Source organism: Tenrec ecaudatus, chromosome 6 (assembly GCF_050624435.1).
Source record: "Tenrec ecaudatus isolate mTenEca1 chromosome 6, mTenEca1.hap1, whole genome shotgun sequence".
NCBI classification, from domain to species: Eukaryota; Metazoa; Chordata; class Mammalia; order Afrosoricida; family Tenrecidae; genus Tenrec; species Tenrec ecaudatus.
The window spans coordinates 160,257,857-160,273,517 of NC_134535.1; the positions used below are offsets into that span (position 1 = coordinate 160,257,857).

The window sequence follows — 15,661 nt, forward strand, 5'->3', positions numbered from 1 at the left end:
AGCAGATGTCACTGATCTTAGGATCTGAGCTATTTCCAATGGATAATTCAGAGACAAGAAACTAAGCATGGGAGGGTGGGCAGGGCCGGGGAAACAGGAGCGCCGATACCAAGGGCTCAAGTCAAAAGAAAATGTTTTGGAAATGATGATGGCAACACATGTACAAATGGGCTTGACACAATGGATGTATGGAATGTTGTAAGAGCGCCCAAAAAAGGGATTTGAAAAAAAGAAACTAAGCAAACTATTAGCCCCACCCATTTCAGGTGAATCAGCTTAGTAATACAATGGGGCTGCAAAGGGCTTGTGGGAAAGTGCCATTGTCTGTTAATTCCACTTTCCCATGGACTTCTTGAGGGCTCCTCATATGACTAACTGTATTCACTGCAATTGAGTTGGTTCTGACTCATCAGCTCTTCATGGCAGATTAGAACTGCTCCATAGGATTTCCTAGGTTATAAATCTTTATAGAAGCTTCTCTCGTGAAGCAGCTATGCGACCAGGATTCCTCACAATTCACTGTAGCACACAGAAATCTTTGTGAGTTTTGCGAACTGCCTGTGGAATCAACCTCAAAAGGTACCCCAGGGTGAGTTATCTTAATATGCATGTACTAATTGATTCCCAGGCAGAGTTATACTCTCAGAAACCACAGGGGCAGTTTTATCCTGTCCTAAAGGGTCGCTATGAGTCGGCATCAAGTCGATGGCAGTGGATTTGTTTTGAGGGGTGAGTAGGAGGTTCTTAGAAGGAACGATGGAGAACCACAGCCAGGGTCCTGTGCAGAAGCTCATCACTGAAAGGGCAAGAACGGCTAGAGCTCAAATCGAAAGCAGAATGTGGTGGCAGACTGCTGTGAGAGCACAAAGATTAGCATGCCGCTTCAGTGGACGAAACGGGAAGGAGTAGTTAATGTTACGCAGTAAGCCTTGACGAACAGGAAAGATATCAACAGAGCTACAGAGCGGGAGGTGGGATGGGTGGGGGTGGGACATGCTGGCTGTGGTCCAGAGCCAGCATACCGTACACTTGTGGAGAGAATGCAATGGTGTGTTGAGAAGGAAGCGAGCGGTGAGGCGGGAATAATATGCTGAGACAACATAGAAGGCCTTAAACGCCACTGAGGTTGGGCCACTATCTGGAGGCTAATGGATCCCACCATCTCTGAAGCCCCATTATTAGAAGTGTGTACTAACTGATGGTGAGTCACGTACTAAGCAAGAACACATCCTAAGGCTGTACGCATTTTACCTACCAGTGGGTCATTGATGATCTCCCTCCATAAATGGCACACCAAGCTTAGATTCCAATAGAGATCTTCCACAGGGAGGAAAGCAAAGATGTGCCTCAAGACCTCACTGGGCAAGCTACAAATGAGGCTCGGGGGTTCCTGGCAAGGCAAGGTCCCAAGAAGCCCATAGTATGTGTCAGGAATGGGGTCAGGACCGATGTCCTCAATTTCTCGGTGAGTTTCTGTAGAGAGGCAGTCATCTGCACCTTGTCTAACTTCCCTCGGCCTTTTGCATGACAGGGACGAACGATGCCGGGCGGTTTTCTTAGAAACCCCATCCCACTGGCTGGTCCCCGTATCGTGGGTACTATCTTCCTCAAAGGATTGAGACCGCTTCCTTGAAGGCAGAGTAGATCCTGCAGAGTCCAGCCCCGCTTCTCCATCGCCCTCCTGAAGAAGGGCATCATAACTGCCATCAGTGGGAAAGATCATGTCACCCTCGGAGTCCTTGTAGCTCTCTTTGCCATCAGAACTGCTTCTGGCCATGTCATTGGTGCACTGCCGCTGGCCAGGCAGGAAGAATTCAGTGCTGTGCCTCTGACATCCTCGACCTGTAGAGATACACACACACACACACACACACACACACACACACACACACACACACACAGAATGAACAGGCAATGAGTGATGGCCGCTGACTCAAATAAAACAAAATTCGAATGCTCTATGTTAACAGAGAGACGAGGAAGGCACTAGGATATGTATTAGTCAACTGACTCGTGTACGTAGCTAATTGAAAATACATACTTATACGTGGGCTCTGTCATTTAAGCAGACACACAATTGGAAAGAAAGAGATCGGTCTTTGGATGGTGTGAAGACCCACATCACATCTGGCAATCCCTGACTGGATGGACAAAAACAAAACCAAAACACCACCACAACCACTCACGTCGACATATCATGGAATTATAAACATGCATGTCTCGTGGCCTGCTCCGACAACAGACAATCTAAGTTTGTCGAAGGACAAAGAAAGAGGAATTCCCTTTAGAGAATCAGGCTTCAGAAAAACACACTCCTCTTCTTGGGCTGGTCTGGATGCTAAGACGGAGTAGGGAAACTCACTAGAATTTTTATTTCCTCCTGGGTGAAGCTGACACATGAATTTATTTTTAAGTAAAAAGGGAAGGGTCAGAATTATCTTCATATTATTAGAGTGAAACCTACTCTGTTCTGCACATTCCTCTACAAGGCATTCGCTGTCAGTGAACGGTCAGGTTTCCCTGCCACTGCTGCCCACTCCATCAAGCTCAAAGCGACCCAACAGAACTGCCCTCTAAGGTTTCCCAAGGCCACGGTCTTTACTGAAGCAGACAGGCCACAGCTTTCTCCAGCAGAGCACCAGTCACTCAGCAGCTGAGTGACTGGTACTGTGCCACCACACCACCTTTTAAGACACTTCCAAAACCCAACTCTGCTGCTACCGAGTCACTTCCACCGCTTAGAGACCCTCGATGTAAATCTTTCTACCATGGAGGAGCCTGTGGGTTTGAACTGTTGACCTTGTAATTAGCAGCCAAACATCTAACACATGCACCACTAAGCCTCCCTTTGAAGCCCTGAATGCTCAAACGCCAGACTCATGGCCATCCAGTTCCTTGAGACTCACAGAGACGGGAGGGGACAGGGTAGAACTGCCCCTGGGGATTTCCGAGACTGTAACTCTTTCTGGGTGGAAAGCCTCACCTCCCTCCCACAGAGCAGTTGGTGGTTTCAAAGTGCTGACCTAGCCATGAGCGGCCCAACACAGGACCACTACCCCATTAGGGGGTCCTAAAGGTCCCCTTAGGAATGCCCAAACGATGGTTCCATGTATCAGCACTGGATTTCTTAATTCCTACAAGAACATTTTTAAATGCGAAAATGTATTTAAACACCTTTTCAATACATAACAATATACATAGCTCTCTAAATAGCTGTTGCTAAAATTCTCACTTTGGAAAAGGAGAGAATGAAGTAAAAGTAGATTACAATAACTTTTAAAGAATGTAAAGTAATACTTTTTGATTAGGACTAAAAAAGCAATTATAAATGCATCTGGGACAGTTTGATAAACGGTTTTGCAATCAGTAAAGTCTTGCTTAAAACCTGATATTTCCTAATTGTTTAATTCAATCTTAGCAACATTTCATTAACAGCCTAATACAAGTACAGCACTAGAACTACACATGTATAACATATAGATGTTGACAAAATCCGTATCAGTAAAGAACTGACAAAATGACAAGAGGTTGACACATAAAACAATAAATTAAACATCACACAACATATAATTAAGGTTGAAGCGGTCTCATACAATTGGCCATAGTACTTCCTTCCACACAGTAAGAGAAAAAATACATATTCCAACATGTAAAGGAGAGAAAGGTAGTGATTCTTTAAAGCAACGAAAACTAAAGATTTGAGTTGCATTCTGAAATTACATGTCAAAGGGAAATACAACTAAATAGATTATACTGCATATATATATTTTCCCTTCCCCAAAACTATTTTATTAGGAGCTAATCCAGACATCATATCATTCCACAGTTAAATCACATTAAGCAGTACTGTACAACCGCTACCACAATCAGCAGGTATATATTAACATGAGTAAAATTTTCTTTGGCATATAGAATGGTAGCAAGAAAACCACACTCTCAGAAGTGGAACTTTCACATGTAAGGTGGTGGTGACTTTGAGCCTGAACCTCAAAGAGCAAAGTGGAAACATTTTACTATGGGCTTTCGGGAAGGGCAGTGTCAGGGCAGAACACGGTATTCAAGAATATTAACTCAAGGACACCCCCCCACCCCCGCCGCCCCGAATCAAAAGGGTTACTGCAGCAGTCTGCCACAAAAGCACTAGGGGAAATGTTCTGTGGGAAAGTGACGTGGTGACTCTAGCAACAGATTAGCCAAAGAGGGTTACTGAAGACTCAAGCAATGACCCTGGATGGAGATTGGGGTGTTGGCGATATTGGCTAACATTTTCTATCGCTTTACGATTAGGCAGGCTTTACGATAATGGCTGCCATTCCATCACATATTCCTAAAGCTTTTCCTAAATAGGATGGAATTTTCCATGGAAAACGCACGTGTCGTTTTAACAGGTGTCCAACTATTGCAATAGGGCTTCAGAGTCACAGCAGGAACATTTATGAGTACTTTGAAAGTGGGAAGACAGTCAAAGGCCACACACAACCACAGATTTTGAAATGCAAGATACGGGTTGGGAAGACATACCCCTACTCCCTCTTTTTGGTCTGGATCTAGGATAGAGACCATGGTTCGGATCTCTGTTTGTCCATCTTTGACCGAAGGGCTGGGTCACAGCCAAGTGACTCGGAGCCAAATGTTGGCAGTCGATGGCTGTAAGATGCTTCCGTTTAAACCGTCTCACTGTTGTGTACCAATGGGCAGAAGAAATGGGATACTCGTTAGTTGTCACCAATTCTACAAGCTACCTGGCAAATTCAACTCAATTTTCAGGAAGACAGTAGCTGATGGTTGAGTCCGTGGATCACCCAATCTTTCCCTCTCATTTACACGCCCATCAACTCTTTGTCATTTCACAATTCTTTAGTATCTCTTCTGTAGAATGTAAAAAAAGGAGTCCTAAAAATAAAATCCGAAAATGAATTTCTTTGTATTTCACTTTCTAAAAGCTCTGATAATGAAATGCTTAAATCAAAATAACTCTCCAGGAAGGGATTGTGAAGATTTGGCATCTTTTCTTCGACTTTTTCCAGGCCATCTGTTGCCATAATGAATGCAAGTCTTTTAAGAGATGGCAATAGCTTTTAAAAAATAAATTCACCCACATTGTAAAAAGGAGACTCACCCACCTTCCCTGAATACCAGGCAACCTTTCCAAGTCTCAGTAGCAAACAGCAGTGACTAACGAAACAAGCTGTAGATTCCTTGAGAGGCTGGCCATGTCTGTGACTCTCAGCCTTCAGACAAACTCAGGACTGGGCAATGAGTTAAATTGGGAGCAAGCTCCCTGCCCCCACTCCCTACCCCCACCCCAATAGAGGAGAATTTAATTTGCTTAAAAAGACCTTCCAAAGAACCCAAACCAATACCACTGCCATTGAGTTAACTACGACTCATAGGAACCCTCTGAGGAAGAAGAAATATCATGCCCTCCCTTATCAGTGTATCACAGCTGCAACTGTACTGAGCATCCTCTCTGAAGAGCATCATAAGTGCAGTTTTATACCATCAGTTTGCTGTCAAGTAATTCTTCTTCATGGTTCGCCAGGATTCTGTATGTTGCTGTGTCTATTATTATTTAGAAGATCTAGCTACCTCCTTATGGCACCAAAGATAAAAATATACTACTTGTACTTTAAAAGGGGGATGAGAATAGACATGTTCTATATATCTGTTTTATCTTTTACAGAAGACAGACAAGAGAATAACACTGGTTCCTGCCAGTATCATACTTTCACAGCTCCTAAAAATACTTGCAGAAACTCGGGTAGCAAATGCCAGAATCTCACTCAACATTTTCTTTAAGCTCGAACCTAGGTCTACGACGAAAACACCGGTAAATCTGCCCGGTGTCGTTTGCATGTTTCATCGGTGAGGATCGAGCAGTCTATTGTTAATTCCCTCTGTCCATCAGCCTCTTCAGAAATCACCCTTCCAGATGTCAGTTTATTCTCTCAAGATTTCACAGACGTAAAAAAATAAAAGTTAAAGTGAACTTCATGAATACCTTAAGACTTAAAAAAAAATTAATTTCACTTCAGGACGCCAGGGCACTGACTTTCCCCCTGCTTTAGAGGTATCACAGAGATTAAATAAAATCTTGCACAAGTCTACCTTCTTCTTATATTGATCAAGACTAACACGAAACACGGAATCTCACAGATTACCGAGGTGCCACCTAACACAAGCCATGAAGTGCATTATCAGCCCAGTGACAGCCGAATCTGTAGTACAAAGATACCTGGAAGAGGAGCCAGTGGGTCTCAGTCACTTACTATTAACAAGAACCCAAAGGCTCTCTCCACTGCAATGGCTTCCGCAAACTCCTCTGCACTTGCTATTGGTTGAACAGATTATTAAAAACTAAAAACCAATGGTTTTATTTCCACGTAGCGAGGCAAAACAAAGACGATCATTTTGTAACGTTTTCTATATTGAAATACAACACTCAAGCTGGTTGCTTTCTTTTAAAAAAAAAATCAGAGCTGAATGTCACTGCTTCTGTTCCAAAGCTTTTCTATTCCAAAGACAACAATCTAGTCAGGAATTTGCCAGAATGTGTGTTGTGTGGTGATTGGGGCCCTCTGGTCAAAGTAGCAAATGGGAAGAGGTGAAGCTAGAATGGGCCATCCAGAACACAGACAAACCCGGGCCTCTGAGTCACGTATTCCAAACACACTGGATTCACTAAAGGAGCAACTACAGGATGCCCGTAAATTAATACACCACCCTGTAGACCCAAGACAGCTGACTTATCTCTGCACCTTCTCTCTCTTCCAATAGTCCCAATTGTTCCAGAGCTACCAGGCCTACAGTGTTTAATGAGAAACAGAAAGTAAAGAAAAGTTAATCGGCAGACAGAAAATACCTTACTTCTAGGTGAAGGTATGCATGCAAACCTACCCAAGTCAAACCCTCGGCCGTGGAGTTGACTGAGACTCGCTGCGACCCTAGACAGGGCTTCTGAGAAGTGATCTTTCCACCAGCAGGCAGCCTCACTCTCCTCCCTTGCAGCGGCAGGTGATTTGAACCACCACTGAGCTTGCAGTTAGCCGCCCAGTATTTATTCCTCAGCACCATAAAGGCTCAAAAACTATCACATGCCCTGAAATTCAGCTTTGGGGGAAAATTCTGTAAGACATAAGTTAACACCAAATTTTCATAACAGACTGGAGGTATTAATACATAACAGATGAACCTTAGAACTCTTTTCTATTAAAAGAGAGAGAGAATGGCTTTATTCTAGTCTTCTCCAAATAATGATAACCTACTAATAAACATTGTGAGGCAGTAATGACAAACACCAACTAGATACTAATGTCGTGATGATAGACCTAAGAGTAAAGAAAAGCCACGGGCTATGTTCCCCTGCTATAGCCTCTGCACCTAGCACAGTGCCGTCCCACCGCACCCACCCAGTAAATACTGAGTGAGTGCAGGCAGTCTCAGAGAACCTGGTAAAAGTGATAGGGCTGGGTGGCATAGGAGCCTGTGCCCGAGATCACGAGACACCTGTTATAGCACAGGCTTTTTGTAGAACTCGGCAAGGGCAGACGACATAGGGATACTTTCTTAATGGACCACACCAGACGGACAAGAGAAAATGGAAAATGCTCAACAGGAATTGTTTGCGAAAAAGTCGGTAAGATGAGCAAGGCATTGATTTATACATTTATTTTATAAAATCTGAATTTTACATGTTTGCTAAGATTAAAGGTTTGCAGATATAGCAAAGACACTGAGTCAAAGAAAGATACTGGGAATGGAACACAGTGCTCTGCTTCCAGAAAGTTCTGGTATATTCTAGTCTATTCTGGCATGAAGTCATCAAGGGAGGAGCTAAAGAGAACCACCTGAGGGGGAGGGTGCACAGACTGGGCGATGTGGATTCTGTGTAGCAATATCTACTGCCTATCTGGATGCAGGGAGTTGGGCGGAACCTGCTAACTGAAAGTGCAGCTGTTGGAATCCCACCATAGAGGAGACAGCATTCCGCTTCTTGGAAGAGGTTCGGCCGTGGAAACCCCGTAATGGAGCAGTTCCCATCTGTCCAGGATGGCTGATACAAGCTGGGAGCCACCGCACAGCAACCGGTCTGGTTTGGGTTTATAGTGTGCATTGGGAGGGCATGCACCAAGGTTATGACTGCTTGACTGAGAAGTAGCATTAACTTTGATTGGATTTTAAACCTATGTTAAATTATGTTTCTGATTTCGGCTGGTGGTCAGAAAACCTTCAAACCTCTTTTTCTGCCTCTCACGTCTCAAGAGATGAAGTGCTGTGGAAGCCAGGAACCTTCGGTCTTGTCTTTAGCCCTATTTCTTGGTGTCAAACCAACCATGTACCCTCCCTGCCGATGAGAGGCGGTGTGGTGTGTCAAAATTTGGAGGCAGAAAAGCCTTGCTTCCTTTCCCAGTAAAAATGGAGATATTTGAAACTGATGGTGGTAGCAACTGTAAAATTATGCTTGATCTAACTCAATTATGGATTGTCATAATTATCTGTAAGAGCTCCCAATAAAATTAATTTTAAAATGGAGATTATAATAACTGCCATATTGAATTCATAGGACAGTCATTAAACCCAAGTGAGATAATCTATATGAAAGCACTTAGGGACGCCCATGCTGAAATTGGCAAGACCTATCTCTATTAACTAAAATAGTAGAAGAATTACAGGTCTGTTATATTTTAAAAGCATAATGTACTTGCTAAGTTATTTTTAAAACGATGCTAAAGTTTAAATCACCTGTATACTCACAGTATGTCTTAGAAACACACAGGAAGAAGTGAGGTCCATGATGTCCAAAGAAGGGATTGCAATGGATGAGATGAATCAGAATGTGTATGGCTTGTTGACTGTAAAACTAACATCTGCTCTGTAAACCACCTAGTTGACACTAAAAAGCTAACGCAACAACTAACAGTCCGAATATATATTTTTAGCAAAATAAAGTGTTCATCTACGACCTCTCCCATAAAGTCTTCCTTCTCATTGACACGCAAACCTAATGACATTCCTCCCTCCTTGAAGCATCGAGTATGCCTGCCATCTCTCTTAGTGCTGGAAGCTGCTCAGTGATTTCGGACGGCAACGGTAAGGAGTTCTGTGATGAGCACAGACACAGGTAGAGGGACGTTGTATCTAAACCAGGTATTTTGCTGTTTGGAGAAAATATCCCTGGTGGAGCTTTTCCAATTATCCAAAGCCCCCAAATATGCTCAAATGAATCTCCTCTATATGAAATTGGATATCTGTACCTCTTTTGCACTCTTTCCCATGGCAACCAATAGAAATGTGTCATATTGCTCTGACAATATCTGAAAAGAATTTTGTCAAACAGAACTTTTGCCCGGGCTCCTGTAGACACATTCCTAGACTGCTTTTTCCTTTCCCTGCACTGTCGGCACTACTGCTCCAGTGCCCCCTTTCTCTCTGCTCCCCTTAACCTTTTGCCTCATCTCAACCAGCCACTGCAAGATGCTCATAGAAAAAATGAAAAGATTATGAAAATTTCCCAGGAACTTTTTGAACTTCCCTCGAAGATATTTAAATACTTGTCAAATGAAAAAGATATGACAAATAAACAAATAGCCAGGTTTATATAAGGGGAACAGTAGCACTAGTGTAGAGTGCGCACCTTAGAAGAAGCAACCATTTGTGATCAAATGGGCATCATTTGCACAAGGACAAAGTGCAGCAGGGGCAGGAAAGGAGAAGGAGGAAGCCCTTGGAGGAAGTGGGATAAGTGATGTTACACTGTAATCAATGATACGAAACAAAATGGGTATGAAGTTGATTGGCGCACTGCTGATTTGCTTGCTCTGTGACCCTTTACTCAAGTCACAATGAGAAGTTTGTTTTGTTTTGTTTTTTGATTCCTCACTTGTTTCATTTCACCGGGCTTCATTCTCATCATCTTTATTGCAAAGCCATCTCTAAAGAAGCCACTGTGCAATGGAGTGCTTTGGGATTTCTGACAAACCCCACTTTGCCTCTTCCTGTCCTCCTCCCCGTATAATCATGAAACTCGGGCTCGACGAGCAGATTCCAACTCAGAGCAATCCTACCGCCAGGGTAGAACTGCCCCCGTGGGTTTCCAAGACGGCACCTCTTCCTGGGGATAGAAAGCCTCACTTTTCTCCGGCAGAGTGGCTACCTTGTGGTTAGTAGTCAACACATAACCACTATTCCACCAGGCTCAGAGACAACTTGCTAAAAAGTCACAGCATAGCTTCTAAGTGCTGGCTCCAGCACTGGGAATATGGTTTGTTCCATCCTTGGGGTCCAGTGTCCTTTGTACAACATCTTCCCCTCTATATCCAGAAAGCTTTAAAGCAGCTTCTAAAATGATCAAGTTTAATGGGGGAGTAGGGTGGTGGTGGAAGGAACTACATGCTTTTTCATTGTTGTGAAATGCTAGCATCAAAGTTTAATAACAAGGATTTTAAAAAATTAACCACGGTTAAGAAAATGCTGCTTAATGTAGACTCAAAATGGAAAAATTTCAAACTAGTCTCTCCCTATTTACTCCATAAGAAATAAACTCAGACATGATAGTGGGACAAGAGGAAAGTCAAAGTAAATAGAGGAAAGAGCTAGGAGGCAAAGGGCATTTATAGAGGTCTAAATAAAGACATGTACATATGTAAATATATTTATAAATGAGGATGTGGAAATAGATCTATGTGCACATATGCATAGGTTTAATATTAAGGTAGCAGATGGACAATGGGCCTCCACCAATTACTCCCTCGATGCAAGAACACTTTGTTCTATTAAACTGGCATTCCATGATGCTCACCTTCCCGACACAATCGCTCAAGAAAAATGGGTGCATAAGCAAATGTGTGAAGAAAGCTGATGGTGCCCGGCTATCAAAAGATATAGCGTCTGGTGGCTTGAAGTAAAACAAGCGGGCATCTAGCTGAGAATCAACAAAGCCCACATGGAAGAAGCACACCAGCCTGTGCGATCACGAGGTGTCGAAGGGATCAGGTATCAGGCATCATCAGAACAAAAAATCATTATCATTGTGAATGAGGGGGAGTGCAGAGAGAAGACCCAAAGCCCATCTGTAGGCAATTGGACATCCCTTTAGGGAAGGGTCGCGGGGAGGAGACAAGCCAGTCAGGGTGCAGTGTAGCAACGATGAAACATACAGCTTTCCTTTAGTTCCTGAATGCTTCCTCCCCATTCACTATCATGATCCCAATTCTAACTTACAGATCTTGCTAAACCAGAGGATGTACACTGGTACAAATAGGAACTGGAAACACAGGGAATCCAGGGTGGATGATCCGTTCAGGACCAGTGGTGAGGATGGCGATACTGGGAGGGTGGAGTGGAAAGGGGGAACCGATTACAAGGATCTACATATGACCTCCTCCCTGGTGGACAGACAACAGAAAAGTGGGTGCAGGGAGACGTCGGACAGTGCAAGATATGACAAAATAATAATTTATAAATAATAATTTATAAATTCTCAAGTGTTCATGAGGGAGAGGGAAACAGGGAGAGAAGGGAAAAAGTGAGGAGCTGATGCCAGGGGCTTAAGTGGAGAGCAAATGTTTTGAGAATGTTGAGGGCAATGAATGCACAAATGTGCTTTACACAACTGATGTATGTATGGATTGTGATAAGAGTTCTATGAGCCCCTAATAAATTTTTTTTTTAAAGAAACAAACTCAGGAAGAAAACAGCACGGCTCTAGCTCCTTCCTCAAGCATTTGCTACTCAATGCAAAGCCAGTTTCCTCTTGGCCTCATCAGCTGCCACATCCTGTTTTGCTATGCATCTAAAACTTTCAAGTTCAAGGGCTTCATCTTCCCTAAGCTCTTCTCACTTGGACCTTGCCAAGATGTGCTCCTCCTTTGAAAACAGCATCCAGTTACTGTAACAAACAAGTACAGCTTGGAACAAATAAGTGTGGCTAGGGCTTCTTAGTCTGTTTCTAACAGGGAATGGAAGGAAGGCTATCAACCTTGATTAAAAAGTAAATCAAAATAGTGGTTTTGTTTTAATCATTTTTTCCTGGAGTGAAGTGAGGCTTACCAGTTTTCTATTTTGCAGTAATTGTGTGTATTGTTTTCTTTTAAAGGTATCTGTGGAATACCACGTTAAGGCGCTCTGAAAAATGAGACTGGGCCTCAAAAGCATGTGGATGGCAGTTGATGACTTTTACTGCCATTGAGTTGATTCTAATTCATAAAAACAGTAGAGAATTGAGTAGAACTGCCCCTTTGGGTTTCCAAGACGTGAAATGTTTACAAGCTCACTATGCCTACAAGGGCTCCTTAGTAGAAGACTGGTGGTGTATAAATTTGTAGGAGCTTGTAATTTCACAGCTGAAAGGCCAAAGACCAACTTTATAAAGTCAGCCTAGGCAGGAAAGAGACAGATAAGCAGAGAAAGGAAAAAAGCTACAGATCTGAAATTAGTGATCTAAGTCTAATACCAATAGTTTTCTATAATGCACAAAATATCTCAAATGATCATGATTGATGCCAATGACCAGAGCTGGAAGTTACCTAAAATAAAACAACCTAAAAATTGGAAAGCAGTCAGATACCAACTCACAATACCAAGGAGGACAACATGGAAAACAAGACAGTAAAGACCAAAGAATGGGCAGCCTAAGATCCCAGAAATAGCCCCACTTATTAACTTATTATGTAGCTTTCTCTTCTCTGGACCAAGTTTACAACTCTCTGCCATCTAGTCGAGCACTATGCACAATGACCTGAAGGGCAGGGTAGAATTGCCCCAGTGGGGTTCCCATACTTTAACCCTTTTCAGGAGTAGAAATTTGCTCAACAGTAAATGGATTTATTTCCTGGGCTCAAACTCAGATTTTTTTTTCATTTTCTCTCTGATTAATTTATTTAAGCACAGTGCCAGGCACTCGGTCAGTCAATGGATGCTCCCGTTCTTCCTTCCCCAGTTTCTGTTCAAGGAGTGGCTGGCGGCTTCGAACTGCTGACCTCTGAGGTTGACAGCCCAATAGATAACTCACTATGTTAGGCCTCAAAGAATACTGAAAGTACCATGGACTGCAAAAAGAACAAACAGATCTGTCTCGGAAGAAGTATAGCCAGAATGCTCCCTAGAGGCAGGGACAGCAAGACTACGAATCACACACTTTGGACATGTTCAGGACAGACCAGTCCCTAGAGGACACCATGCTTGGTAAGGTGGAGGGGCAGTAAAACAGAGGAAGGCCTTCAATGAGATGGATTGACCCAGTGGTTGTAGCAATGGGCTCAAACTAACAAAAATGGTGAGTATGAAGGAGGACTGGACAGTGTTTCATTCTATTGAACATAGGGTCACTGTGACTGGGAAATGACTTGATAGTACCTAACATAAACAACAGACCAAATTTGTGCCCAGGAAAATCACGGGGTCTGTGGGCCCGATCTACATGCTTTCTTTTCTAGACATTCAGAGAATAAATAAAATAAAATAAATTCAAAAAGAGTTATGGGAAAATACCAACAATAAAGCCATTGCCATTGAGTCTATTCTAACTCATAACAACCCTACAGTGCAGAGTAGAATTGCCCCCATGGAGTTCCCAAGGCTGTGAATCTTTATGGAAACAGACTGCACACCTTTCTTCCACTGAGCCGCTGGTGGAATCAAACCATGGATCTTCGAGTTAGCAGCCATGTGCTTAACCACTGTGCCACCAGGGAGAAAAAGAATTGGATTTGGAGCATTAATTATGAAACCAATCATCTAGAATTTCAAATATTTTCAGTTCATGCGTCTCAATTTCTATTTAAAAACAAAAACAGGGAAACTGGAGGCAGAAGGCAGGAGGAAGTAGAGTCACTTGTCAAGTGGAAAAAGCACTATCAGCAGTGAGCATGAAGGTACCAGCCGGCTCAGCTTCCACTCTGCACCAACCTCAACAGCATCAGTATGCACAATGTTTGGCATCTCTCTCACTGCCACGCAGTTGATGCTGATTCACAGCCACCCTGCAAGACAGGGTAGAACTGCTCTTGTTAATTTCAGAGACTAACTCCTATAGGGAGTTCTTTCTCTTAGCATCTCTCCCATAAGGATGCATTTTAAAGCAAGTTTATGTTTTCTTTTTCTGGAAGCAGTAAGATAAAATGAAATATGAACTAGGGCAAAGCTAATACTTACTTGTATCTGTTCTGTCTCCAATGACTATCCATATTAACTCACAAGTTAACCAAATTCAATTTGCTCATCAGTAAATGGATTTATTTCCTGGGCTCAAACTCAGATTTTTATTTTCATTTTCTCTCTGATTAATTTATTTAAGTACAGTGCCAGGCACTCGGTCAATGGATGCTCCCGTTCTTTCTTCCCCAGGTCTTTGTTATCCATACGTCCCTGGGAAATCATTGCTCTCTTTAGGCCTTAATTTCCCCACGTGTAAAGCAAGAATGGTGCCTTACAGTTACGTGCATTCAATAACAGATGTAAAAGCTCTGAACACCATAGCATGCAACACAAAACTTAAAAGAACTGTTTTGCTCTGGACAAATATTGGCAACTTCCACTTTATCCCTGCTGTTAAGTGCTCCGACTCATAGACAGAAGGAAACAGTGTTGGGCCTTCCTCGTTCTTGCAGTTAGAAGACACTGTCGCAAGCACTATGTCAATCTTTAAGTCTTCCTCTATTTCGCTGACCCTCCACATTCTAGCTCTAATGGATCGGACAACACCAGCAAGTTTAATGACTAAGTGGTAAGATCGAGTAAAGCAACAAACACCTACCCTAAGGATCTTTTCCATCATGCCTCTATATATATAGCTAGCTTGCTCAGATTCCAAAAGTTCAAGGTCTTACTATCTTAATCTTTAAAAATATCTATAGATCCAGGTAAGGGGAAACGAGGCTACAAAGGAAACAAGTGCAAAAGGATAGAATAAAATGACTTACCCAAGGTCAAAACACCGGGGCAGAAATAAAACGCCCTGATTTGACAGGAGTCAAGGCCACGTCTCCTCTAACCCCAGAAGCTACAAGCTCGCCCCTTCAGGGACCTCGGGAAGCAGTCTGGGGACGCGGGCCGGAGCCCTGGCCGATTGGGCGCCCCTCGGGCCTCCTCCTTGCACACCCACCGCGTCCTTGCACCTGGCCCGCAGCCGGGCCAGCCCCTTCCAACACCTGCGCTGGATCCCAGGCCCGCCCCGCCCCCACGAAGACCCCTGAAGCCAGGACACCCCCCCCCTCAAAACCCCAAAAGGTTCAGTTTCCCACACGGCTGAGCCCCGCCCGCGCTCTCTGCCACGTCGGTGGCCTCACGCACTATGGCACGCCGGACCAGGGCTCCCGCCGCCGCTGAGCCCGCCGCCGAGGCTGCCGGGGCCGGGGCCTCTCAGCCGCCCAGTGCCAGCGTCCCCCGGCAGCGCGAGATCCGCCCGCGGCCCCGACGGTGAGCGCGGAGAATTCCGCGGACTTCCTCCGGGAGCCCCGCCCCCCAGCGCCGCCCCGGGAAGGGCCCACCGCCAGAGCTGACGGACGGCTCGGGCGGCCAATCGGGAGCCAGCCAGGAGGGGGCGCGGCCACCCACTGGCAGACCACGCCCCGTTCGGGCTCTCCCAGTGGCGGAGGAGGCGAGGAGAAACTTTCCCAGAGTTCCTTTGAGCTCCTTGGGTCCCCGCGGAGGGGCTGCGGCCCGG

At 44.2% G+C, this 15,661-nt stretch overlaps 1 protein-coding gene across 2 annotated transcripts in view; it reads right to left on the bottom strand.

Annotated features, from left to right (window-relative positions):
• The window catches only part of FBH1 (F-box DNA helicase 1), a 50,089-nt gene extending 34,638 nt beyond the window's left edge, over positions 1-15,451 (bottom strand). Inside the window, exons 1-3 of one of the 2 annotated variants that reach the window (XM_075552427.1) lie at positions 15,289-15,451; positions 4,522-4,677; positions 1,256-1,842 (exon numbers count right to left, since the gene is read on the bottom strand). In XM_075552427.1, the coding sequence (XP_075408542.1) occupies positions 1,256-1,842; positions 4,522-4,677; position 15,289 (744 nt within the window). In that variant the 5' untranslated portion in view covers positions 15,290-15,451. The remainder of the gene's footprint in view (positions 1-1,255; positions 1,843-4,521; positions 4,678-15,288) is intronic. The other variant, XM_075552426.1, reaches the window with a different exon arrangement.
• Between the last annotated feature and the right edge of the window lie 210 nt (positions 15,452-15,661).